Source organism: Prinia subflava, chromosome 1 (assembly GCF_021018805.1).
Source record: "Prinia subflava isolate CZ2003 ecotype Zambia chromosome 1, Cam_Psub_1.2, whole genome shotgun sequence".
Lineage (NCBI taxonomy): Eukaryota > Metazoa > Chordata > Aves > Passeriformes > Cisticolidae > Prinia > Prinia subflava.
The window spans coordinates 131,401,419-131,429,360 of record NC_086247.1 but is presented as its reverse complement, the minus strand read 5'-3'; the positions used below and the strand labels follow the sequence as shown (position 1 = coordinate 131,429,360).

The window sequence follows — 27,942 nt, the reverse complement described above, 5'->3', positions numbered from 1 at the left end:
TTTTCAATTTGCAATTTTGTGTTTCTCGGAAAGTCTTAGTTATAAAGCTGACATGGTTGAAATACTGGCTTTGCATCAACATTTCTAACAGAATTAGCATTTGAATCACTTGAGGCCCTATTCACAAAGCAGAGGACTATTTGCATAATCAAAAATGCTTTATTTTGCATGCCAGTGGAGAAGCTAAGGGTTGTAGCTGTGGCTCACAAACAAAATTCAAGTGATCACATTGATGTGTGTCTGGATGCTGCTGTCTCTCAGTCTTGCTTGCACAAATTAGTACAAATCTATATAAAAGCCAAAGAAAAGGTTTTGGAGCAGTGTATAGTCTCCATTAAAAGTCTGATTACTCAGGCTTTGCCTAAGTTATCAGTGTAAGGATTAGACAGACTTCCTACTCTTCCAAATGTGAATGAAGTTTGGGGCACTTGTGCAGCTGGGTTGTTGCAGGACAACGGATGTCTTTCTAAAGATATGCTCAGTAAAAAATTATGAGCTTGGAAATGGCTTCTTGTGCCAAGGAGGTCCAACTAAATAACCTATAAAAGTGTGTGTCTGTGGATAGTGTGTTCAAGACTTTACCACCTTCCTGTCGGATTTCTGCCGGCAGTCCAAGAGGCTTGTGAATTACATTAATAATAGTCCCATCTTGTCATCAGCCCATGCATTCGTGTTTTTCATCCATTTTTATGGCTGTGGACAAGAAGGTAGAATGTCACATTCAATTACACATGAATAACTCCTGATCACAGTTCAAGAACACAAAGCAACTTCTGACCTCTCTGAGGCAACAGGAAACCTTTGAACCTTTAAAAACCCCCTTAAGTTTCAGGAAATTTTATCCCTTTAATTTTTTTAGACTGAATTTCTGATGTGTTGTTTCTGTTGAATCAGGTTCTTTAGTGACATTTAGATGGCAGTAGTTCTACAGACAAATTTGGTTATAATTATTATAGCTTCAGATTATTTAATCTTAAAAAAAGAGTATGGTGTGATATAGCCATTTACTTGCTAATGTATGTCAATTAATTCAATATAAAAATTTTTGAGGCACGATATGGACTAAATTAATTTATTTAAAAATAAACTAATTAAAAGCTTGAGGTCCAAAGAAAATAAAGTGAGGTTTAAAATAAATTAAAACTATTTTCAATAATAGATATGCTCCTGAAAAGACAATCTTTATTTTGGAGCCTTCAGTATTATACAGTACAAAGTTTTTTTCTGGTGTTTGTTTGTTAAAATCAAATTACAGCTCTGGAGTAAAAGTATGTCTCAGATGCATCTAGATCTGGAAACTAGACTAGAAATTCCATTAATCTCTGTTCCTAGAATTTTAGGTTTCAAAATATCCCAGAGTCTAAGTGCATCATCAACAGGAGTACCTTATTTTCTGTACATTGTTTGGAGCAGTCAGCAAAAGGTGAGTTTAGGCTGGTTTGTACATCCCTATTCTTTGCAGAGTTTGCTGTTTTTCTGGTTGACTGAAGCGAATAAATTTAAAGAAGCTGAGTTTCTCATTCATTTGTTTTAATTACAGAGGCCATTAACCTTGTAAAATCATTGAGTTATAAATCTACATCTTTGAGAATTATGTAAACAAGTTTATAAAAGCTTCTCAAGTGAAATGAAAGCCAAACTCTGTACAAGGACAAGGTTTTATTAACAGCACTTGTTAAACCCAACAAAATGTCAGAAAAATACCTGCAGATAATCATACACTCCTTAATGACAGACACTGCTATGTTTCCTATGTTGTGTAGCACTCATTGTATAGTTAACATCAAAGATACCTTCAAGATATGGGTGTGCATCTGTAGTTTCTTCTCAGATAAATCGTTCTTAATATTTGAGATGTAGTTTATTGTGGTCAGAGAACTTTTGGAGAGGAATGTGTTTTACTGCCCCACACCAGGTTTATCTGTGGAGATCTTGTCAGTTTGTTTCAAATATTATCAGGCTGTCACATATAGGTTTCCAAACCAGCTGTGGGAGAGGCATTTTGATGGGCCTCACAGAGTCTGTGATCTGTCATCGCTGGGGTGCTGAGCCCTAATTAAAAATAAATGTGTAGGGTTCCTGTGCCTGTTTTGTTGACTGAGCTTTCCTTGTTTGTTTGTTTGTTTGGTTTGGTTTTATTTTGTTTTTGTCTGGGAATATTTCTGTTCTGCTTTCATAAGGCTGAGGCTATTTCAAATATTGAACCATGTTGTGCATTTAGGGAGGACATTCAGCCTTGTGCATGTTAGCACTTTGGCTGCCACTATTTTAATATCAGTATCTGGATTGGAATGTGCTTGTAGAGTTTTCAATGCAATCAGTTCTTGATTTTTAGCCAAAGCTTTCTGGCATGTGTTGGAACAGGGCTTTAGTATTCCTTATTTATCAATTTCCCTTAGGGGTGCAGTTTACTGTTGCAGAATCTCTGGTATAACATACACACTAACTAGCCATGCTGAAGGAGGAAAAAGATTCATTAGTGCCTATGGGCACTTGGTTCTGTAATTCCTGTGACCTTTTTAGGTCAGAGTGTGTTTGTTTGGGAGAAAATCTTGGCCGATAAAAATCTGGTGGCTTTGTTAAGTCATTCTTTGATTTACTTGGCATGAGGTGATGGGGCAGCAAATAGCTAGTAAAGAGCTCCAGTGCTTGAACTGTGTTTTCTGGCATATTGAGCTGTTCTCACTTTAGCTGTAGAAACTAAAAATGTGTTTGCCATTTTGCAGTATCTCAAAATGCTGTTGCAGATCAGCTGTCTTCAAGAGTTGCTTGAAAAAGGATTCTTTAGAGAAACAAAACATTCCAAAGACTTTCAGAGGTTCAGAAACTGCTTCAAAGCAATTATGGCTTTGCCATATTCCTGAACCTTGGTCTTACGTGTGTGAAATTGTTGCTGTTGTTGAACTTAAACTTCTGTGCAGTTGCACAGAAGAGTCTGTTGTTTGTGCTGGGCAAGTTTGTTTCAGGTCAGTTGGTGAGATGATGGCATTTCAAGTTTGACCATGTGATAGTGCTACATTTATAAGGAGATTGTATCCAGTGTTTTGTGGTGTTCAGGTCCCATATGGCAACATAGTCGTACACTGAGTGGTCTAGTCCAGACTGACCAGTGCTTGGTCAAATCAAATTGACAGCTCAGGTTTGAGTCGTTATTCAGTTTTTGCAGGTGAAAAGGAGCTCATCAGGAGGAGTTTTTGCTACACTTATTGATTCAGCCATGCAATCTGTTAGTATTTTATTAGCTTTTTCTTTCTAATTGAAAATGGAATTTATAGAGAAATATGCTTTAGGCATATTGTTGTGCTCCTTCTAAGTCCTGCTGCTTAAGGTGCCCTACTTGTTTTCTGTTCCACTCCTCTTCAGGAACAAGAACTTTCATGCCTCATGTGTTTGGTTAGCCAGTCGCTTTTTTTGTTTAGCTGTAACAACAAGCAAGAAGGATTTAAAGAGACAACTAAGGAATTGTCTGTATCTCTAGGCTCATGTAGTATGTGGATGATGAACCAAGATTTAAGCTCTTGGGTTTTGGCTTGTTAGCTTGTCCTGAGCCTATGAATGTCCCCTTGTGAAACTGCCTTTTTAGGTAGTAATTTTCATTGCACAGATTTTAACCTCCCACTTTGCATTTAGCTTCATTTTTGGATTTTTTTTTCTCATATTGTCAGAGTCATAAATTCTACGTGCATTATCCATGCATTTTTGCCCCCTTTTCCCTTCTGTATTCCCTCTAGGCTTCTTTCTTCCCCTTCTGACATGCTCTGGCATCCTGGAGGAGACTGCCCCACTGAATGCTTGGCACTGTCCAAACCCAAACACTGGCAGGGAGGAGAACTAGCAGAAATGGAGGTTAAGAATAGATGTTGGTGTGAGGATTACACCAACTATCACAGTGAGTTTGGAAGAATGCCAATTCAGGGCCATTCAAAGCAGCACCGGGGTAGAAAGCAGTAACAGGAAGATGGGAAGGGTTGATGACTTTGACTGGCCTCTGTCAGGAGCATATGGCATGGAGAATGGGGAATCTATTTAGACAAGGCTAGCATTTCCCACCCTTTTTGCTATTAGCAGGGCTGAAAGGGGAGGAGCAGAAATGAAGCACAGGATTTGGAGATGCATTCAGCCAAAACCAGGTTTGTGCTTGAGATTTTGGGGAAACTGTTAGAATTGTTATATTGTCTTATCTATAACTGATGTTGTATTCCAGATTTCTTGGCTCAGACTTCTGTTTCTGCCAAATGCCTAAATGTCTAAGCATGCTCAGGGAGGATGGTTTCTCTGGGAGATTTAGATGCTTAAGTGCAGCTTTAAAGTACAATTTTCCATTGACTGGATATAAATTTTGAGAAATTGGACAAATTTTCACAGAAACTAGAAAAAGCATTTCTTTGACCTAAAGTCTAACTTCTGAAGGCCACCTTTCAATGAATGAGTTCAGAGAGCTGTTTGAAAAAAAAGGTCAGCAACATCAAAGAGCATATCTGTTCTCTAGTTCTCTCTTGGAAAAGAGCTGACCTGTTTTGACTGGAACAAACACTGTTAGAGAAATTGGAAAAGGTGAGGACATTTGTTTAAGTCTGTTAAGGCAGTAGAGTAATTTTAGAGGAATGGGTACTTTAAGAAGCAAGGCTATCAATTTTGCTACTGTCATTGTTAATTACTATGGTTCTATAAAAAGAATTTTATCTGGAAAAGCAAACAGTAAATTACTGTAATTATAATTGATGAGTGACACAACAGGATGGAAGAATGGAGTATATTTTCAAGGGGGCTGGATGTTTTATATCTGTATGTAGTAGATAGACAAGCTATTGAATTGTCCTTTAAAAAAAAATTCATACCACCTGTGGTGTTAATGGGTTATGCTCGAAGATCCTTTTAATGTGCTTTCTCACATTTCTTAGGAGTGCTTTAATTATGTCATTGCTCAGACTGGCTTCCAGTATGATTTAGATCCATAGTTTGATTCATGTCATGCATCTACACAGGTAATTTTCAATCTGTACTTCAAAATTATGGGTATGTTTTTAGCAAAAGTAGGAGGATAGGAATCACTGCCTTACCTACTAGGTCTCCTCTGAGCATCACTTATCTTTTGCATCACCCTGTCACTGTCAGCTATGGCTGTCAACTCTGTGAAGCTGAGACATTCCTTCAGCTCATCTTTTCTGTTCTAGCACCTCTCCTGTGCTCTACGAGGGCCAGCTGCTTTATAAAGAAACACACAGGGCTTGCTGCCTTTTGCTTAGATGAAAATTTTTGTCCTGTATATCACATATTTCCAAGTTGAACAATATCCCCAACCTTTCAATAAGCACATGCTGCTGTAGAGAGTGACATGATAATAACAGCTCTGCACTGTCATTTAAATGTAGATTTGTAAAGTTTGCAGTCATACTGATATGGATATAGTTACATTCTGGGGTGAATAAAGCAAAGGTCCTGCTACTCCCAATTTTTCCGTTTCCTCTCCATTGCTTGCACCTTGAATTCAGCTAACACTGTTGATGGGTACTATGAACTGCAAGAGTAAATGACAGTTCAGTGATGGGGTGAGAGTCAAGACTGTACCTAGAGACCACAGGGCAAACACAGAGGAGGACAGTATATCTGCTCCATGTGAAAATAACACTTAAAATGTATTTTAAGATTATGTGCTTGCAAAGTGGATGTCCAGCAGTGTTGGCATCAAAGGGCTTTATTGGTCATGGTAAAGCAGGGCTGTCCATTGCCAATATAATCACTTAATTTAGTCTGGAATTTAACCTTCACTGATTTTGCTGCTATTGTGAAGCAAGCTTGCTTCATCACTATTACTTTTTTCATGGTAGAAATTAGTTTACAAGTTACTTGAGGGAATATTGCCATTTTGTAATCTGCATGCTTAGCATATTTTTGGACGAGAAAGAAAAATCACTTACAAATCTTATAAAAGGCATCAAAGAGATCTAGCCTGAATTAGGGTTTTTTCCTGTCCTTAAAAATGTTTTTAAAATATTCTAGATATTATTCATATTCTAGTGATGCTTAAGAGTCTAATAGTTCATTGTTTTGAATTGCTTTTTAGGGCAAATTACTCAGTGACTGGATTTCATTTGCTTTATTATGAAGTTTTTGTTCTTTTCCAATATACACTCCATGTTTTTCTCTTTTCAGTGACAGAACAGTATGCCTGATTTTCACCATGATTAATTTTGTTTACTGAAATAGTTGAAAAAATAATTATTTGCTAGCTTTCTACTGAGACTGCCTTTCTTTGACATCTAAACCATTCCACAAGAGAGACAGCCATGCTATGAGCATTCCAGCTTTATTTCCCACTTATGGGCAAAAAGGCATGTTGAGCCTCACCCACCCAGAAGAAGAAAATTGACGTGATCTTTTAAAGACTCCTGTCTCACTCCCTTTTTGAAAAATAGCAAGACATATGCCACAAGCCTTTTTTTTCTGCTGCCTGAAGTGTGTGCTGACAAATGAGTCTGCTTTTCGTGCAGCTTTTTTTTTTCCTGAAGGAAATGGCCCACTGAGAAATAGAGCAAAAGTAATATTTTTTCTAAAATAGCTTTTCTGTAGAATTCCTCATTTGTAAGTAGTATGCTCAAGTATGCTGGTAGGCAACTGAGTTTCATGTCAATGCAATTTAATTATTTCCTATGATGCCTTTCTGTCTTCTGTGTAAAAAAATATTCATTGCACGTACATAAGGTTAAGTGATTTCTTGTCATATTGATGCATTGGTAAAAGTGAGTAACAAAATGCTCATTGACTTCAGCGGAGCATGAAGTTCAGTGCTGGTATTTGTTTATTTACTCTCTCATTTGGACAGTGTAATACTAATATTACAGATACACAGTTTACAGCAGAGGATCTTTATTATGGTTGCAAATTCAATCATTGAAAAGTTGTCAGAATAAAGTTTGCCTGTGAAAACTTAATTTGATCTCTTTACGTCTACTTAATGTTCTTTCCTTAATTACACAACAGCACCATGTTTGCTCCTGCTGTGTGATCTCTGCCTGTGTCAGATGATGATCGATTAATTTAATTTAATGTTCTTGATGGGTGGCTCTAGCTATAGGCACCTACTGTGCATTACTAAAACACAGATGGTTTTGAAAATTTCTAGAACACTTGTCACTCGACTCTGACTACTTAAATATTTGTTCATCTTGTCAGCACCCCACTTGCCGAGAGTCCTTTTAAATGATGATTTTGAGATGACTTTCAAAGTATTTGCATAACATTAGGTAATATTAGTGTACAGGGCTGCTTGGGATTCTGTAATAATTGTATGCACTCTCCGGTTCTGATAAATGTGAATGAAGATCAAAAGTTGAAATGTTCAGAAAATGAGGAACATGATCATATTATCAACTTGAGTGACTTAAAGTGATGCCTAATCAGTGGTAAGGTAAGGGTAAAGATCAGGATGATTTTCTTCTGTCTTAGACCTGGTGGAGTTTTCAGCTTCTTTGATGAATGGGCAAGATCCTTCCACTGCTTATTTCATCTTCGAAAAAAAATTAAAGACCTGAGAACAGTTAATGGGTACAAGCACACAAGCTGGCCATTGCAGGAGAGGTTAGGCTGTGAATTTGCAGGTTGTCAAAGTGTGAGATAAATGCAAGATAGATGTGAAGCAGCTGTGAACTGAAACTCCGGCTTATCTCACAGTAGTGACATCAGGAATGTGTGTGTATCTCAGAGTTCACATTGCAGCAGCCCCTGCAATTGTAGTCCATCTCTGTCTGGAACCCTTGGCCTGGCATTCTTTATTTTAATTTGGATTTTTGTTTAAGTATGTTCAAAATGATTGAAAAAGCAAATGGAAGTCTATATTCCATTTTCTGTTGTTGTGTCTGCACTCTAGTGTTTCATTTGTATGAACACACCCTGCCTGAACTGAAATGTTACCTGGTACTTTGAAGGGTGCTTCTCTCTGTAGACTGAAACTGCAGGAGAATGAGGAAAACTGCCAGACGCATTCATTGATTATTGCTGAAAGCAGGGGGAATCTTGGGTTCTTGTATGGACATCAGTGGAGGATATGTGCTAGTGTCTGCAGGCTCTTGTGTACTTCCCCCAAAATGTGAGTGTTTCCCCACCCTGTGCTCTGCATCCTGTTCCTTTTCTGTCCTATGTGCTCCTTCCACTTCCTGAGTTTTTACACCTGGGAAGGTTGTTCATTTGTCCACTGGCTTTTCTTTCTCCTTACCCAGCTGTCCTAGCTTCCACTATGGATCACAGCCCTGCCTGTGATCTCCTCTTTTTAGTATTCCAAAAAGAATCTCCTCTTTTTGGTATTCCTCCTTCCTTTCACACTGCTGATAGGCAGGCTGACCCAAAGAGACAGTTTGCGAAACTTTAACTTGACCAAATTTAGCGTAGTTTCAAGAGATGGCAAAGTGTGTATTTCTATTATAAAGGCCTCTTTATTCACGGATTTTAAGTCTCTACTCCAAAACGCTGGGTTGAGGGGTTTGAATTTTTTTCCAATGGGAAAGTTATTCTGTGAGTTACAGAAGTTGTTACTAAAGCCTGTTTTTGAGAGACAGGGGAAACTGTTTGGGTTGAAAACTTCCAAAGTAATTCAAAGGTAGATATATATATTTATGTGAAGACAATGTCTGAAATTCATCACAATAACAAGGCTGAAGACAGCCAGTGATGGTTTTATAAATAGGTCGTTTTATTAGTCCCGATCATGCCATGTGTGCATCAAAAAGTAATAGAAATGTTCCTGCTTTCACATGCTACCTGCATTATAGAGTTGTTTTCTGTAAACGCTGCATATTTTTGGTTTACACAGTTTCCTCCTCTTGAACACTGAAATGGATAGGGAAGGCAAAATATGGCTGGTGGCTACAAGATAGGAGTAGAATATTGCAATTGCTTTCTGAAACAGTCTGGCTTCAATAGGATGATGTCTCTTTATTTTTAACTTCCATCTGTATTTGTGTTGGAAGAGCACTGGGAACAATATACAATGCATACGTTTATAGCTAGAATGTAATGAAAGAGACATTCATTTCATATGGCAGCAGTTTCTGTATAACTGTTAGAATAATATATTGTAGTGCTTTTCAGAGCTTATTTGATCGGTCCTTCCAGTGTTTTATTCCAGTTCAATTGGCAAAGAGATTTTAGCAGGTTTGTGACTTGCCTTTTGCTTAGGGGACTACAGCTGTAACAAGAACATTTGAAGGTGCCTGTGTGTTGCAATACACACACTTTTTCTGTATTTCTTCTCTATCAGCATACTATACTTGCAAGGAGGAGCAGAAAAAAGAAATTCCACAAATAATAAAAAAAAAATCAGTTAAAAGTTCAAGTTGCTCATGTAAGCCTGAATTGAGGCTGAGGAGGTAAATGAAGCTAATTTGATCCAGGTAGTCCCTCCAGCAAAGTGACCTACAGTTGAAGGGCTACCAAGTCATTTCTTTCAAGGATGAGAAACAATTTTTGCTTTCTTAATGGCAGACTGTCCTTATTTTGACTTAACAAAAGCTAGAATAAGGACCATTTGTTAAATCTAGAAGAGACTTTCATGGGGTTGGAATTAGTCATAAAGAAGGTAATTGAGCTAAGCTTATGTAATAACCCTTCTAAAGTTTTCTATTCTACTGGTTCTTCTTTCCGTAGCTCACAAATTCTTTTGCAATTTGTTATGAAACGTCCTCCTAGAAAGTTTTCCAAGCTGAAGAGTGACCTATATATCTTTGTTGCATTGTGTCCTCTAAGATCAGAGTGGAAGATGACCAACTCTTTGTGTTTATAGGTAGGCAGCTATAAAATCAATTACTTGGGATTACATATGTTCTATAAATAGTGATCATTCTGTAGAATATATCCTGTGGTGAGAAGATGGGAAGTTTCTGGTCAGTGTGGTCTTAGCTAGGATGTACAGTTTTCACTGAATTGAATTTGTACGTTAGGGTCCTAGGAAAGCAAAGCTATTTGCTCACAGTAAATCATTTCAGATGGGTGAACTGGAAAATAGCAAAGTGTAGATTTGGGGACTGCATTTCTGAGGAGGAAATTACTGCACATTTATTGCTGCAAAACCAACAGAGTGCTGTATTCTTGTCTCTGTGGTAGAATTCTAAGTAACACAGAAATTCCTGCTGTGTGGGAAGTGGATGAGAAGCATAAGGGACATTCTGCTCTCAGGCCAAATTTTAAAAATTGCTATGAAAGATGTATAGATTGAAAATAAGTTGCTGGAAGAGAAGGAGAACTGTAGTTTGTGCAGGCAGTAAGACACATTCGAAACACGTGTTTGTTCAGAAAACATGGTTATAAGAAAAGAACTCTTTGAGTGTTTTCTCACTAAGGACGCCTTTCCAGGAGAGCTCAGAGACTGATCCCTGTGTATGCAAGAAGTTGGCACTCTGACAGAGAGCACCGTTGTGTCTGCAGACTGTGACAAGCTGCAGAATTTTAAAGATAAGTTGTTTGGCTCTGAAGCACAGCAGCTTACGTGCTTTCACAGATTTCTGTGACTGACTAGAATGTGTGTTCTTTGGCATCTCAGAAACCCAACAGGGCAGAAAAGATGCACAGTTGCATTAACAGCATTAGAGAAGTGCAAGCTCCCATGGTGTGCAGTCTTCAAAAGTCTCCTGATGAGAGAAATCCTCCTGGAGTGACAGTGAGAAAGGGTGAGCGCTGCATGAGAGTAGCAGCATGAGCAATAGTTAGCACTGGTGCATGGTAATCCCAGAGGACACCCCAGCTACTGAGGAAAGCAGGAATTTTTATAGTTATACTTTTTAGAAAAACGTTGAAAATGTGGAAATATGAGAGAACATCAGCAGCAGTTGTCCATTATAGTGCATATGAGCAGCATGAGGCTGAGTTCTGCTGCTGCTGCTGCTGAGAAAAGCTTCCAGGTCACTGAAATATCAGCCAGTTTGAGGATCATGGGTTATTCTTCTGTCAAGAGCCACAGTGGAGATTTGTGATTTTTCACAAAGTGAGAATAAAATGAGAGTCAGGAACTGAAAGATTGAATGGATGATCAAAAGACCATAATTAATGTTTGAGCTTAATGTACTTACCATTTTCAAAACTACTATCTTTGCTAGTGAAAAGTTCTTCCATGTGATCTGGTAGTCAATAGTAACAGTTGCTTTTCTTGAATTTATCATACAGCTGTGAAATATTACTTTATGAGATGTGGGAATAGCCTTTTTCCAAACACTCCCAAGCCGAGGCTGATGTAAAAGTCACAAGGCTTTGTTAGTGGAGTGTCAGGCTTGAGTTGATGCTGTAGAGCCCGCAGGAAGCAAAGCACTGATTTACTGATGCTACTCAGGTTTTGGGTAAGAGTTGGCAGCAGTCCATCTGGCTTGCCTTGTTTGTGGAGTGAGTGTTCTTTAGAATCCAGCTCATCTGGGAACAGCAAGAACCTCCTTGACCAGCACAAGCGATATGGCAGCTTGCCAGGAGCTCATAATAGATGAGAGCATCCCCTTGTTGGAAGCGAGCCTGTGATGGTTATTCAAGCAAATGCAATGTGTTTCCTTTAAGTATGCAAATGTGGCTATTAGCCCTTGATGGAAAGTGTGGAGTGTTGGTACATTTAGCGACTCAGATCATGAGCTTGTGTAAAAGTCACAGAAATTATCATCTGGGATGTTGGTAATTTTTGAAGTATGTCAACAATTCGCCTTCCTTGTTTGAATTTGCTGTGTGGGACTCTGCAAACATAGGTGACAGAGTTAACACCTGGCCATTCAAACCCATATAATACTTTGTCCAAAGTGTTTTAAAAATGAATTTTAACATTCCTTGCTGCTCAGAACTCTTTGGAGAAATTAATTAAAAGTGCTGCCATCTGTTTATCTTACATTTCATACCAAGGGTAAAAAAAGAGTGCCGGTACTTTTGAAGCAGAATTGTATAATTTTGTTAGTAAAAATACATGTTAAGAATACAGTGAGCACTAGTTCATTGGCCCCACTTTTGTGAGTTGTCGCAACGCTTTTTCAACAACATTTTAGTCTTTTTATCTTAAAAGAAAACAACTCTGTGTGAAATCTGTGGATAATAATCACTGGATGGAGATGGCCTTCTCTGACAGAATTATTTTGTTCTAGAAGTAAGACCAGGCACAGCAGCACCTGACTTCTCACTGAGCTCCAGTAGCAGCTGCATTGGCAGCTTCAAAGGTAAAGTCAGCCTTGTCTCAACTTGATGCTGACAGATTCTCTGGACTCTTTTTTATTCTTTTGGATGTGAATTTCTGGGGTTTGTCTTTGAATTAGTGGAGTTCATCCAAAGTTCTATCGCCTTCAAGTAAAAACTTGCCCAAAAGAGGAGGTGTATAGGTCATTTGTTCTGAAAAGCTGTTCTTCTGGAAAAAACTCCATGTTATGGTTCATATTTCATTTTGTTTTTAAAGTACTTTGTGGAAGAAGAAACAGCTTTCCTATTTCAGACAACTTTTTTTCTCTTTTTACATTCTCCCCTCCCACTTTTTTTTTAAGAAACAAAGCAGTGTTTTCACAAGACAGGCAATCTTAATGGTATGTCCTGATAGAAGAACATGTGGGGTAATTCTCTTACTTTCACCAGTTATGTTTGTTTTCTCACAGAATTCTCATAAATTGATAGTGTAATTGCTTATTTCTGTAGTGTAAAATTAGTGCAATTAAGATGATTTTGCTCTCTGTGCTGTATTACCTACTGTATTTCACTTGGACTAATGGAGAAGACAGAAATTTCGCCCTGCAGGTGTAGTTCTTGTAATATATGGCAGATGCTGATTATTGAGGCTGTAAAAGGGGAGAATTGGATATTAGAGAAGATAAATAAGAGTGGGGGAGGGGACCGAAGGGGAAAGACAGTATTTGTAAAGACCTCGAGGTAAGCTGCTTTCAATGTACCTTTTAAGTTTTAATGACCCATACAGATTCTAGCAGCAAAGTAATGGTCAGCTAGAGGAATTAAAGGCCTCAGGTGATGATCTGAACAGCAAAAGCTTGACAGAGGTCATAAATACTATTACAGTTCAACACAGGCTCTGCTAGGATAGTTTTTTTTGTTCCCAGTGAATGTATGGTCATTCAATAAGGTTTGAGGAAAGAGCTGGTAAAAACCTGTTACTTCAGGTGAACTCTTCTTAGTGTTTCCTTGGGTTAAAAGTTCTTGCTTCTGTTAGAAGATACCTTTCAAAACGCTTGTTCTTTATCTTTTGTTTGTATCTATACCTTTTTCCAGTAGCAATTTCTCATCATTGTCTTTAAAGAAGCCAAACATATACAAATCTCTCTGAGCTTTAGCTCCAAGAAATTGTCCAGATTCTAAGATGAGGATCCCATGAAATTTGCTCATGGCTCTCCCTTTCTGAAAAGGCTTCTATTTAATTTGTGGAATATTAACAGTTTCTGGACGTGCGCTGATCAAACATTTAAAATTCCTGTTTTTATAGTAGCTGTTTTACAGCTCAGTGGCAACAAACGCAGAGCACAGCAAAGACTCCTCTGTGCTGGCTCCCTAAACAGCATGACCTGTGGAGAGGAGGCCAAAGCAAGCTCTTCTGAAATTTTTCCTCTCACCTCTTCAGCCAGGTTGTAGGGTTGCCTCATTCTTGGTCATAGAGCTTCCTTGCAGGTTTGCCATCCTGTCTTTGTGATGTCTGTGATGAAACTCACTGTGAAGCAGCTTTATGGTATTTTCCTCTTTGCTGACTGCCTTCTGTCTAGGATGAACTCCAGAGTGTGATGCTAAGGATGTTTGTGGAGGAACACCAATGCAGCCAGATGCCGTGTTGCTTTTGTGTTGCTTCCTAGAGTGATGAACTTGTCAGACTGATCTCCCAAAGACCAGTATGAGAGATGACATGTAGTTATCTTAATTCAAAGCCACATGACCCTTGGAGTTAGCTCAGCCTGATGGAAAACCCTGAATAGGACAGCAAGGGGTAACAGTGCTGTGGAAACTCTGTAGTTTCCTTTTTTGCACAGTAAAGGATTGAGACACACATTTGGTCTTTCATTTTTTTTCCTTGACAAAAGTAGAAGGGTGACAGAAGAAAGTTCCACATTATTCAGTTTAGAAATATGCCACTCATTTGCATGTCTTTGTATCTATTATTTACTTGCTAGGGTGACTGATAGTCCTGCTCAGATGTATGCATGAGATGACAAGGCACCGACGACAGAATGACATTGGTAACAACACATGGCTTGTCAGCATATATTGCTAAAATATGCCATGTCTTGTGGAGCATTAAATATGTAATATGGAATGAACATTAAATATGTATTAGGTTGTAAAAAAAATTAGTGTAGGAGATTACCTGAAAGTTCACTAGATAGGTCTTTGTCTTTTCTGAAGACATGAGCTAGTAGCATTAAAAAATATACCATGCATTTATTCTCATGGGCTAATACAAATGATTCATTAAATCTCTGTTGCATTTGAGAGAAAGGAGAATTATTGCCTAAAACACTTTTCTTGGAATAGATGCTGCACTTAATTTAGATAGCAATTCTGTTGTATTGGATAGGAACGATTATGTTTTGAAAAGACATGCTTGACTTTCATCTGAGACATAAAAAAAATACCTTTGAGTGTAGGAGTGCCCTTGCTGTCTGGTTGCTCAGACATGAGTGATTCACTTAGAGGAGGCTGTGTAAAGAAAGCTTCTCTTGCTCCAGCTCATTTTGGCCTCAGAGTGAGGCTGAGTTTGACCAGCAAGGTGGAGAAAATAGCGTTGTATGGGAAGGTGTGATCTTCAAAATCTGGATGTGCGGAACTCATCAACATAGAAGATACTAAAGTACAACTCTTGGTTGTCAGGTTATGAAGCTCATTTAAGTCACTGAAAAAAGAGAGCAAATCAATATAAAATGTCTGGATACTCTAACATAACATGTATGTTTTGCTTTTCAGCTTCTCTTTTGAAAGGATTGAAACATGCAAACATTGTGCTGCTTCATGACATCATTCACACCAAGGAGACCTTGACACTTGTGTTTGAATATGTGGTGAGTAAAGTGACTGTTTGTTCTAGGTATGGTCCAGAGTGCACTGAATTTTATGGAAATGCTTTCTTTACCATCAGTGATCTATGAATCAGACCAAAATAACCCTTTACTTCATTCAGGAGAGTGATGGCTTTGAAGTGGAGTTGGCTAAAAGTGGGAAAGCTGGGCTAGAACCAGATTCAGAGATGGAGAAATGGCTGCTAGGGCTCTTGAAGGACCTTATGCTGTTGACTTGACTTTTCAAACTTACTCTGCTTTCTAGTTATAGTTTGTTTATTGGAGCTTTTTCTTTACTGATATGATCAGGTAACTTTAGATAGGTGAGAATAATGTAGGGAAGAATAGGACTGAAATGCTTAACAGGTATATGCTCCTTAATGAAAAGCATATATCACGTTTAAATTGCTTCTTTTGTGTGTGTGATTGGCTTGTGCAGACTGTCTTTTTATAAGTGATGCCAGTAAAACGATGTCTAGTGCATGCAATTTAGAATTCGGGATTTTTTTAAATTTTGCCATGACTAATGTTTTAACTATTAATTAAAACTTCAATTTACATAGTAGGCAGTGTAAGGATCTAATTGTGTTGAGAATATTACTTTCCAAAGTACTGGCCTTAGCCTCCTAATTAATCTTTTTAGTTTTTCTAAGACAAACATATGGCATTTATGTAGAACTACTTTAGCATTTAGCTGTGGAATTATGCAATGTATTATCATAATTAACCTCCCAGTTTTCACAGATGGGTCCAAGAGCATGTAATTTAAAAGAAACAAATGAGTTTAGATACTGTTAGATTTTCAGTGCAATATCAGTTATTGTATTGTAGTCTGTAAGACACTGTGTTTATTAAGTACAGTGATTGCTAGCCTTACTCTAAATACATCTCTCCTTAAGACAGGAATTGTTTTGTGTGTTTTTTGGGGGCAGGCCTTAATTTTTACATGATAATGCACACAGCACCACAGAGTCTTGTCTGGAGAAGCCCTTCATCTTGTGTATTTACATAAATGTGCTATCCTGTGAGGGTGTGGGTATTCAGCTGCAGCAGCCTGCAGAGCATTTGATACACTATGGGGTGGTTTTTTTGGTTTTTTTTTTTTTTTTTTTGTTTGTTTGTTTGTTTGTTTGTTTGTTTGTTTTTTTGGTTTTGGTTTTGGTTTTTTGGATTTTTTTTTTTACCTCAGGTATTGGAACAGTAATAAAAATTTAATTCATTTTCTTAAAATCAGTAATTCTTCTGCTCCTGACTTACACACTGAATTAACATAGGAAAAGCCTTGGTACTTAACTTTATGTAATGGTCAGTGTACACTTACTTGCATATCTTTATACATTTTGCAGTCTCATTTGTCACTGGCTGTATTTAGCTGTATTCTTTGGAGCTGGTTGAGAAATTAGATGTACAGAGTATGTTTCTCCCTAAAATAGCTGGGTTTGCCTATTACACTAATTTCAAATTACTGGATTTTACATGTTGCTTATTACACTGATGCAAGTTTCTGGATTTTATATCCAGTAAGGGTGTTTAAGATAGGTTGTTTATGACCTGGCTCCCAGCCATGGACAGACACAGATTAAGCTTCATGCAGTGGCACATCCTTCTGGATTCACTTAGCTGTTTTCCAACAAGGGACTAACCCTGCTGGTGGTTGCACCTTTTGGTCCCCATGGTGTTTGGTAGCCATTGAGGCCGTTTGAAAATCTCATTTAGTAATGGTTTCTAGCAACTGATCCAAGTAATATTTTATTGTTTAGGCTGGTAGGCAGTCTCTCAAGGTGCTGGTGGGGAAAAAAGGAAGGATACTTTATTCTCTCCAAACAGCCTAAAGAGAGTATAATAATGACATTGTAAAATGTCCCTGTGCCTTGAGATGACAGAATTTCTTAACAAAAGTCTCATCTCATTGTTTGGTAATGTAAAGTTATGGTCTGATCAAATAGTGAATGCTATCTGATAATGCTTGAGAGTGCCCACATAACCTGAATTGAATTCTTGTTGGTGTGCATGAGACTGGTTTTAATTGCATGATTGCAAGGATCTCATTTGTTCCTTTGGTTATAAAGCTTCCATTCAGTGCATAATGTGAATGTGCAGAAGCAAAAATTACAATTGCCCATTTAAGTGTACAAATTTTGGCTGGTTGAGTATGCAATCTAGCTGTGTAATTGCTGTTACTGAGCTCTGTATCTGGAATGGCTGGTTTTGTTGTTATTTTAACACCTGTACATGGTTTAGCTCAATCATATGAGTAATTTGCACTGAAAGAAGTCAAAATATTCATGTGATTAAAATTACACGGTGGGGTACATTTTTGAATGACTTAATCCTAACCTAAAAGGGATTGCAATTTGACTTATTTCATAAAGGGATATCATGGAACTGATACACTATTGCCATTGATCACTATTGACCTTTTCAAACATAATAAAAGATGTTTGACTGAGGTATCATGACTAAATTAGGCAGGAACAGTTATTGATCCGAGAGTTCTCAGCAAATGAAAACTTTGGGTTGCGAGGTTGGGGATGATTCCATTGGGAAAATAATTATGGTGAAATGTCTGAGGTTATCAGAGATGTTTGGTTTCAGCATTGACCTTGAAAGAGTAGAATGAAATTGAATTTATGTAGCATCTTTCATTGCAAAATGCATTATGGTATTAAGTTAAATGCTGAAAGGGAACATGGCGGTCATTAAATTTTCTGGGTCCCTCAAATTAGCTTTTTTTTTCAATGTGTATGTCTGTCAGATGAAAACATGACAGAGTTTTAACTTTAAGCTTGGTGGTCTGCAAAGCCAACAAAAGGCAATTTTTAAAAATTCTGACAGTTGAATATCAGGAGAAATTTGTTCTCCATATAAACATCTTGGTGGTGAATGTGGAATTGTACATTCATGTGGGAGAAGGGGGGCTTACTCCTTTTGAATGAAAGAACTTAGTAAAAAGTAGATTAGAATACAGTACCTTGTTAGACAGGCATAATTTCTATGTGTTCTTTGTTAACTCTTACATCAGCATATTGCAAACCATGCTTGGAGCTCAGTTTTATCACTAGATGACTAAGAGCCATTGCTTATTACCTGGGGAGTTTTGAGAATGAGCTGCTTGGAATTTCCTCTACAAAACCTGAATGGCTGATAGTCTTTCTTGTATAAATGGTGAAGAATATGATTTCTGTATAGCTAACTGGGATGTGCTAAGCAAGATCTGAAAATGCAGATTTGACACACTTTGTACCTACTGTATGAGACTGCAGTGACTTCCCAGAGTAAAAGGTCAGTTCAGTTTACAGTTCAGTGCACTTGTGTGACTGTTCACTCAGGTTTTGTTCCCCTCCTCACCAGGCTCTGTTCAGGTGTTGGTTCAGGCAATCTTAAGGGGATGGTGGCTTCAGTGCAGGTCCCACTGATACGGCCAGCTTTGCCCTAGGGAGTGGTGAATTTTACAGGTGAGAGCTCAGACATATTGAGAGATCTCTGAAGATGTGTTCACATCTGTCTGCTCTAAAATGATCATTAGCTGCTACCATTTGCTGCTTCACTTGTTTATTTAGAGGGAAGATGACTGAATTTAGAAACATTTAATTGCTGATACGCAATCCTAAGCAAAATGTATTTGCTACAGGCTTGGTAGAATGATAATGAAGTTTTCAGTATTATGCATAATTATGTAAGTGTATTATTATCAATAAATGAACCAGCAGCTCGTCCTATTCCTGGCATGTAAAAGTTATCTTGTATAGCAATACTTTACATCATGCTTTCAATATTTATGAACTAGGTTTGCAACAAGAACAGATACTTATAATTGGAAGGATGAGTAATGAGCAATATTATGTCTGCCTCAATAGTGAAAAAGCTCCAGAGTAATCTAATAATGTAATTTAAACCCAAGCATCTTCAACTGCCTTTCCTATTTTAATATTTGTGTATGTTTTTGCTTCTAAAAATTACTTTCCATTAAAGAAGAATGTTTAATTTTCATTGCTTCATTACAGCAGCTAAAATAGGTTGTTATACAATGACTTTACTTAATAAAGTTCATTAGTTACATTTCCCTCCCATTTCCTATAAGAAAAAAATTGATGTGAGTTTCTCATTTTATAGCTTATTGGAAATTGACATATATATTCCTTATCAGAATTAAGAATTACACAGCTGAGATTTTGAATTTGTCTTGGCACAAATTTGTCTTACATAATACTTACAAAGTATAATATAAGAAAATGGGCAAAATTGATTACCTGCAAGGATCAAAAATTTTTCCATTTGAAAAATTTCAATTTCTTATCACTTATGATAATTTGGATTGAACAGTACTATTGTTTTTGCATTTTTGTTTACTTTACTAGAGAACAAACGTTGAAACTAAAGGTATGATGGCATTGATTGTGAAAACAAACCAAAAAATCCACTTTTTTAGTGGGTGAGAGAGCAGGGAAAATCAGTGGTGTCCCAGAGCTGCTTTTTAGATCTTATCACTAGGATCCTTCAGTGGTGTGTAATATGTAGGGAGAACCCGGGCTTCCGAGAAGGAAGGAGGAGTCTTCTAATCCTTGACTTAAAGTGAAACTGATTTGGAGCCTGAATTACATTATTTTGGTGTGAAAGTGGAATGATGGGTGATTTTCTTCCTGTTTGAAGTCGAGGAGCCTGCCCAGCTGTGGTAAACAAGAACCGAAAGCTGGTGAAGCTCTGCGACAAGGCAGGAGCATCCAGGCGCCCTTGCTCCCTGTGAACGTGCCTGTCCTCCCTGGCCAGGGCCAGAGGCACTGAGGGCTCCCAGCATGGCAGCAGGTGAATTTAGCAGTTTCTCTGTCCCTTGACCAGAGAAGGAGCTGTTCCCCTGTAGTCCAGCCTGTGCCCCACGCTTGCCTTAAGTTGCATTGCTTAAACTGCAGACAAAAAGGTGGCAGAACAAGGCTGAGAGTAAACAGAGATAAAAGAAATCCTGTGGTGTTGAGAAGAGGCAGTAAGGGAATACTGCTCTTGGGAAAGCCTTGTTTTTCAAGGTTTAATGAGCGGATCAGGACAGCTGCTGCTGATGTCCAAGTACAGGCTGGAAATGCAAACAAAATAGGCTTCAGGAGGGAGAGATTGAGGTGGGATTTCAGAAGGAAATTGTTCACCGCTTTGCTGAGAGGTAAAGATTCTACCAGACATGGGAATTGGTAGGAAAGAAAGAATGAAAAAGTATATTTAAATTGAAATAAAAATACTCCTGCTAGTCTAAGAGGTTTACACGTCTAGCAAGGGCAGATGTTACCCATGCAATATTCTTGAGCACATGGTGTAACTCTTGGGGATGGTGCTGTGCAGGACCAGGAGCTGGACTTGATGGTCCTTGTGGCTTCCTTCCAAGTCAGCATGTTCTGTGATTCTGTAATCCTGTCTTTGCAGGATTTCCAGATGTGCAGACTTCATATGGAGGGCACACGCTGATGAATAGATGTATTAATAAAATTAATCAAGATGTACAGACTGGAAGGCTGTGTGTATCTGAATGACCAATTTTTGTACAATTTACTAATGGTTGGTAAATATTGGTTAAATATGATGTGCACCATTTAATAATTAGCATCTATTATTTATTCTTCTTTTTATTAAGTATTAACACTTGCATTCAATGTAGGTATTAAAAAAAAACAACCCCAAAACAATACACACAACAAAATCAAAGCATAAGACACATTCAGAGTTGAGCTGACAGATGGAATACTGGAAATCCCATGAGATATTCTACTTTCTGACAGATCCCAATTAGTTTTTCCCTAAATGATAGATAAAAATTCAAGTGTCATTGCAGTCTGTTAAAAAACACAGACATGTAGTAAGATGCATGAGCATAGTAAACATGCCAGTGATGACACTCTACTTAATACAGGTAAGGCCACCATCCTATAGGGTAAATTTGTACACACAGGAAAGACATGAATGAGCTGGAGACCTGAGGGGGAAAAAGACAAGGGTGAGTAAACATGAAGAATAAAGCCTTATAAGAAAAAGTCAGAGTAAGTAGGGCTCTTAAGAGCTGGGGATAAAAAAAGGATAAGACATTTACAACCTTTAAATATATCATAGAGAAAGTCAGTGACCTATTTTTATGTGAATGGTAAGAGGATAAAAAAAGAAAATCTGAAATTACAGTAAGGAAGAGAAAGATTAAACTCAAGGAATGCCTCTTTCATGCTAACAATAATAAAATACTTAAGAAGCTACTATGAGGTGATGGTTTGTCTAATACTGTCAGTTTTTAAAGAGCAATTTAGGCAAATAATCAACAGAATTCAGTCATTGATAGTAGATACAGGTAAGATTATTATTTTTTCTTTTTGAAGTCCTTTCTATATGTATCTTTCTGCATCATAATTTTTATCAGAAAAAATACGAACCCTTTTAGTGTTCTAGTGAAGTTAATATGCTGTTGCTTTCCTGTGTCAGGAACTGAAGAAAAAATATGAGTTTATTTTACTACTTAAAAATGTTTACAAAAAGAAATTCTTCTAGTTGTGCACCTTTTGTTTGCTAGTGTGTGTTGGATTTTTGGTTGGGTTTTTTCAGTAATTAATTATTTCTATGTTATAGATTTATGCACACTTCTATCATCAGCAGTTCTGGTGGTATCCCACATATTCCCTATCTTTTTATTTCTGTCATCAACCGGCATTGCCTAGTTCCTCTGAGGTGAAACCTGACAGTATCTCAACTTGCACTAGAGACTGTCCAGTCTAATTAAACTTCTTTTTCTCTGGCTCTCTTTAATAATATGGATTCTTAATTCCTCTTAAAATGTGAAGCTCTGATTTATTCTGTGGAGATTGAAAAAACAAACAAACCACCAGTCCAGAACTTACTATTTGGAGAGTGATGACTACCATAATTCTAAATATTAAAAATAGATTTTTCTTTCCTGAACAAAGTATGTAACTTTGTACTAATTTAGTAATATTGATAAAAATACATCTATGCAATCTTTAAAAACAGAAACTTGGGGTGAGCAGTTCTGGCAAAATAAAACTAGTAAAAGTCCTGAAGTAAGAATGAATAAATCAATAATCACAGGTATTTTTATGTTTATAGTTTTATGATGTAAAAGATAATTAAGAAATGGCAAATAGGAGGAACCAGGAACCAAGCCTGAGTAAACAGTAAACAAAGCCAGTTCTTGAAAGTTAAAAAGCCCTATTAATTGTTTCTGTTTTACTTGCTTGAATAAAGAAGATCTAATCCATGGAAGCATCATTTTTCTTTTGTGTGCCTCGCAGTCTGAAGTGAGTTTTCCCTATGAAATTTTTATTAATCTTACAGTCATGCATGGACAGTTAGGATTAGGGTACATGGCAGGGAAATTCACTCAGCCAGTGTTAAGAGAGGTCTAGGTAGGATGTGGAGGTTTTTGAAGGAAGGCTGTGCACTGGTCCTTTCCTGCCCTCTTGTTGCCCAGCACACACCACCATACGAAGGGCTCTTGTGCCAGGTGAGCTTGTGTAGATACAACTGAATTAGCCATGGCCAGTACCATGCCAATATTGATGTGGATATTTGACTGGTGTGGCTGTATGTGGATTGTCAGCCTCCCTGCCATGTGTGTGTTCTGCTGACGTGGTCCTGGAGCAAGTACTCTCACCATGAGCCTGTGGGTATTTTCCATGCTCTAACAAGAAACGTTTTTGTATCTTCAAATTTTATTATTTTTATTTTTGTTTGTTTGTTTGTTAGATGTGCATGTCATGGTCAGTGTTGTGGAAGCTCAGTGGCATAACAAATTATAGAAAAAGTGCACATGCCCTTCCTTGTGGGCACATGTGTAACAGCTTGCAAAAATTGTCCCAACCCTGTTGATTTTGAGGTCTCTAAGTGCATCACAGTTTGCACAAGCTGATGATTTGATGCTAGATTTTGATCATTCTAAACAGGAATTCCTGCTTATTTTTGCAGTGTCATTCTTTTGTTCAGATAATCTCACTAAATTAATTGGGTTTTGTCTCCCTAACCTGATTTACTAAGAACACAAAGCTGATAGAATTATTAAGGTGGACAGAGAATAAGGAGGAGGATAAACTGGCATCTTTAGAAAACTGTATTTTTTGAAGATATCTTAGTTCACTCAGTAATTCTTTTCTTAGTGATGTGTGTTTCACTTGTCTGTAAGGAACCAGATTATTCTCTGTGAAATGAACAGGGGCTTTGTATCCATAAATAAATTTGTCTTTTCTAGTAACAGCCAAAAATCAGACAACTGTGTGTCTCTTTTTCTCTGTGGGATTTTCAGATATGTTTCTATCTGTATTATGTGCTTCCCCAGCACCTAGTCTCCTTTTCTATACAGTATTGTTCATGTATTTTGAAGTATACTTATCTTTGTTGACAGTGTGAGAGAAATCCAAGGCACTAAAAACATCTGTCAGCAGAAATGTTTTCATTACAAGTGTCTTGTGGGGCAGATTTTCTTCCTTGAATCCCTAATATAGATCTTTCCCCTGCTGCTCAGCCCAGCTGGTGCTGTTGCCTGCTGCTGTTTTGCTGGAAGTTGCTTAGGTATCACCCAGAGATACCTTGTAGGGTATTTTTTTGTTAGCATGGGTAACACTGTGTCACCTTGTAGAGGGAAAAGATTGAATTATAGAAAGCCACAGAAATACATGAAAATGAGAGCCCATGACATTTAGAAGATACCAGTGACATGAAATAACTTTACATGCCATTTAAAAGGAATTAACTTTTTTTGTTCTCCTGTCACTTCAAATATTCCTGGTACCCATCCTTTTATTGGTAAATTATATTATCGGTTTAAGAATTTGTTGGTGACAAAAGGGAAGTATTTCAGTCAGGAAAGCTGCTGGGGCACAGATAATGTGTGCTGTCCTTTGAGCAGGGAGGCAGGGCTGACAGCAGCCTGGCTGCCTCCGCGGAGCAGCACAATCTGTCTGCGGCACCGCCGGCAGCCAAACTCCGCTTCTGTTTGATGGGAGGGCTCTCACACACTGCTGGTTTCACATGATGGGAATGAAGCTGGAAGTGCTTCCTGTTCCATTCACAAGCCCCGGGCTCTCCCTGCATTCCAGCTTCAGAAATGACAGCTGAAACCAATTAGGCAGAATTATGGGATGCCTGAGTCACATGGAGGTTTATCAAGACTGAGGAAGAGGAGGGAAAGAGAAGGTATTGCATGGGAAGTAGAAGTGACTAATTTAATTAGAAGAGAATGACAGTCACGTTATTATTATGGAGAAGGGTGGGCAAAGTAGAGATCATTTCATGTCACTAGCCATGCCTTCGAAAGGAAACATCCCACCCTTTGTCTGAACACATTTGTGTTTGGTAGAAGAGTCTGATTTCTGAGCAAAAGAGTTGATATTAAACTGAAACAGCATATCTGAGGACATTTCTAGCTTGTGGTTTACTCATCTATTCATAATTAGAATTCCTTCAAGAGGAGAGGGAAAGAGTCATCAACATTTGTCTTTTCTCCCCCTTTGTTTGCATACTCTCTCTTTTCCAGACCTAGGATGTAATGTATATAAACCTTGCTTCAGCTGTATAAATATCAGCCAGAATTCTTTTCCCTTCAGCAGATGCTTATACACAGTATGCTCACAAACATAAACACACATGTGTCTACTTATAAACCAGAGTCTTGCTGAATAAAAATTACCTTCATACAATTATACACTGCCCCAAGTTTAAATCAAAACCCCCATTCATCAATTCATTTCTTCCTGTGAGTCTGGAAGACAATATTTCATAAGTCAATCATACTTTTTGTAGAGTTGTCATGGTAGTTGATCATATGGGGGGAAAATGAGTGAAAAATATTACAGAGAGACTCTGAGCAAGTGTGTATGGCTTTGTTGATTTTTGCTTAGACTATGAGCTGTTACGTTGGAAAAGTAATAGACTATGAGCTGTTATGTTGGAAAAGTAACTTAATCTCTCTCTCACTTTCAGGCTCCTGTAGGAGCTGCAATACTTGTCTCTATCACAGGAAGGAAAATATGTGCAATTAATTTAAGGTTGGGTCAAAAATAGGCATTGGCTGATGTGCTTCTATATATAGTTTGGAAACAAGACTAGGTGAGCCAGCGTTGCTGAACATGGGTTTCCTATCCCCTGTCCTAGGGAAGCACTGTGCAGTCTCTGGTCCATCTATAAATTTTTCTAGGAAGGGTCTTGGGTTTGTTACTTGAGGTGTGCACTGGTGGAAGCATTTGTGTTTTAATCTACTGAGAGAAGGTAACAAAAAGGCTGGACAGGGCCTTCTCAAGAAGATGCAGAACCCTGAAGTCAAGGTGCAGCCCTGGAGCAGTGATCTTCTGGCATGCAGTAGTGAAATACAATTATTTGAAGGCAAAAATGCCAACGTCTGTCTCAGATTACCTATATTTACATTTACTTTCAGCCAAAAGGGCCAAAATATCATGAACCTCTATCTGGAGGACCCTTATTTTAAATATTCAAGCTGTACAGTATGTATTTAGAATTTAGGGCATGGGTAGCCCTTGTGCTGTTGGGTACCATTGGACTATTTTGAAAATTGCCACAAATTTGCTCAAGTCATAAGCTTCAGAAAAATCATAAATTGTACTTAAGAGCTATCTCTTTAAAGATTCCTCCTCTCTTCTCAAAGTCTTTAGTCTCTCACTTCAAATATTTTAGCTATTCATTTCTGTTTCTGAGGAAGCAGTAATGGGAGAAGAGATACAGTTGTTCACTGAAAGCGTAACAGGTTTTTCAGAAAACATTGTTTTGTTAGTGAAGTGGGAAAGTGAAGCGGGAAAGTGAAGCTCTTATAATTGGAGGACCAAGATAAAGATGGCCTGGGCAATCTCCTTTTTTCACCCTTGTGGAAATGCCTGTTGTGCAGCTCTGCAAACGATTACGGGGTGAAGGCATGTGATTGTTGTTGAATTTCTCTCATTTTTTGGGAATGTGGGAGCCAGGATGTCTTCTGAGGTTCCTGCCTCACTCGAAGGGTCATGTCAAGACAAGTTAGGTAATCCTGCTGTAGAGAACTGGGTTCCACCCCTGCTGTATTGTCATCACCAACTGAAATTGCTGTCATTACAGATTTCTGCTATTCAGCATTAGATTCAAGTCCCTATCTGATAAAAGGAAGTAATGCTTAATGTCCCCTGCATTGCTATGAAATTATTCTATGTTTGTAAATCATCTCAATACCACAGCAATAAGCAGCGTAGGAAAACCTGTGAGTTTATTTCTGTCTTTGAAGTAGTAAAAAAGCCAGACTCTTCAAGCTGTTTGAGAACAGAAGAAAACCCCCTAACCATAAAACAGCACAGCTATTTTTTAATTATCTCCTTCTGTTCAGTGAGTATGTCTAATCCTAGGAAGGAAAAAGAAGTATATGATTACATTAGACCTTTTAGGAGTTATACATTTAGTGGAGAAACAAATAAAAGGTTGGATAAACCCCATTAATTCTGGACTTTCCTAGCTTTTGAGTTCTTCTCTGTAGAAACTTGATTTATCTCTGCTAATTGTTTCTTGTGTGGCTGTTTTGAGCAGAGGAGTACTAATTGAATATTTGTACATATAGGTGTGGGTAAACTGGTGGAGTGTAAAGAGCAGGAACTAATGGGATTTTGAATTTAAACTAAATTTTTTTAAACTAAAACATCAAATGTTCTGTCAGCATGGTATTACTTTGGTGATTTATGTGTGTTGGGGGTTAACAGTATGGCTGATAGAGCTGTTAAAAACTGGCTTGAAGCAGAATTGGTCTAGCCAGGTCCATTTGGGATCAGAATGTGTGCAATTACTTGGAAGTCTCTGTCCTGAATTCCCAGTATGCTGCTTCCCTGTCAGGTGCCTGACACCTCTGAGACAGTGCAGAATGGACTGTAAAAGGTGTATTGGTTGCTCTGTTTCTTGTCTTTGTACCTTGTTTCAGTATAGTTTTATGTTGTTGCCGATATGTAATTGTATCTTGAGTTTTCCTTCAGGTTATATATTTTATTAGATCGGAGTGGTGACCACAGCAAAGACTCCAGTCTCAGAGTATGGCAGGCTGTATTTGCAGCCACTCTTCCACCTGGGAAAGCATGTTGTTTTCCACCTTGAAATACATGAAGAGAAAGACTCCATCTGTATAGCACAAATTTCATGGAATACCATTAAAAACCCTTTCATCCAGCTTGCTCTCTTGTTTTCTTTTCTAATGCTTGCCTGAAACTTGCATTCATGTTGTCTCTTCAATGTCAGTTGTGCATACAAGCACTGGAGCAGACACTTTGGCTGCCAAAAGGGAAAACAGGTTTAGAAAGAGCTGTCTCTGCAGCACTGTCAGTTTTCCTGGCTGTACTAATGTTTAATTCAATGTGTATTCAGTCCCTACCTTGGAAAAGGGGAGCAGCTGATGCTGCCTTTGCTTTGCTGCCACCTTCTTTTTTTTAAAAATGGGTAGCAATGTACTCTAACATTATAAGTTTCTTCCACAGTTCTTACAATGTTTCATTACTTTTATGAGGACTCAGTTTTATAAAAGCAAATTGTTGAAAGATTTGAACAGAAAATACATTCAATTTCTCTTCCCCATCCGAATGAAGGTTTGGTACATATTCCTCTGTGTCTGCAGTGTGTGTGTAGGGAAAGAAATACAAATGCCGAAAGACTGCTGCACAATTGACTCTGTAAGGTTTCCAGGATTCTGAGGAGATTGCTGCTTACGCTGGCTTTTAGGCAGATGTGTTCAACCAAGTTTTGTAGGTTTTGATGGTTGAACTGATGGCAGAAGGTTATGTCAGGCTCCCCGTTGTCTTCATTCTTGGGATAGGAAGAATAAGTCAATGATGGATAACACAAACAAAATCATCATTGATGTTTCTGTATGGAGAAAGTGCATCCAAATAGTAACTGAAATATAAGCATAAGGAAAAGGGGTTATCCTCACCATTTGTTACAAGTATATTAGAATAAAAAAATTATA

The 27,942-nt window shown here is 38.0% G+C and overlaps 1 protein-coding gene across 2 annotated transcripts in view; it reads left to right on the top strand.

Annotated features, from left to right (window-relative positions):
- Positions 1 to 27,942, top strand: part of CDK14 (cyclin dependent kinase 14) — a 340,143-nt gene that overhangs the window by 115,890 nt on the left and 196,311 nt on the right. For both annotated transcript variants that reach the window (XM_063412536.1, XM_063412527.1), the window contains exon 6: positions 14,899 to 14,993. In XM_063412536.1, the coding sequence (XP_063268606.1) occupies positions 14,899 to 14,993 (95 nt within the window). The remainder of the gene's footprint in view (positions 1 to 14,898; positions 14,994 to 27,942) is intronic.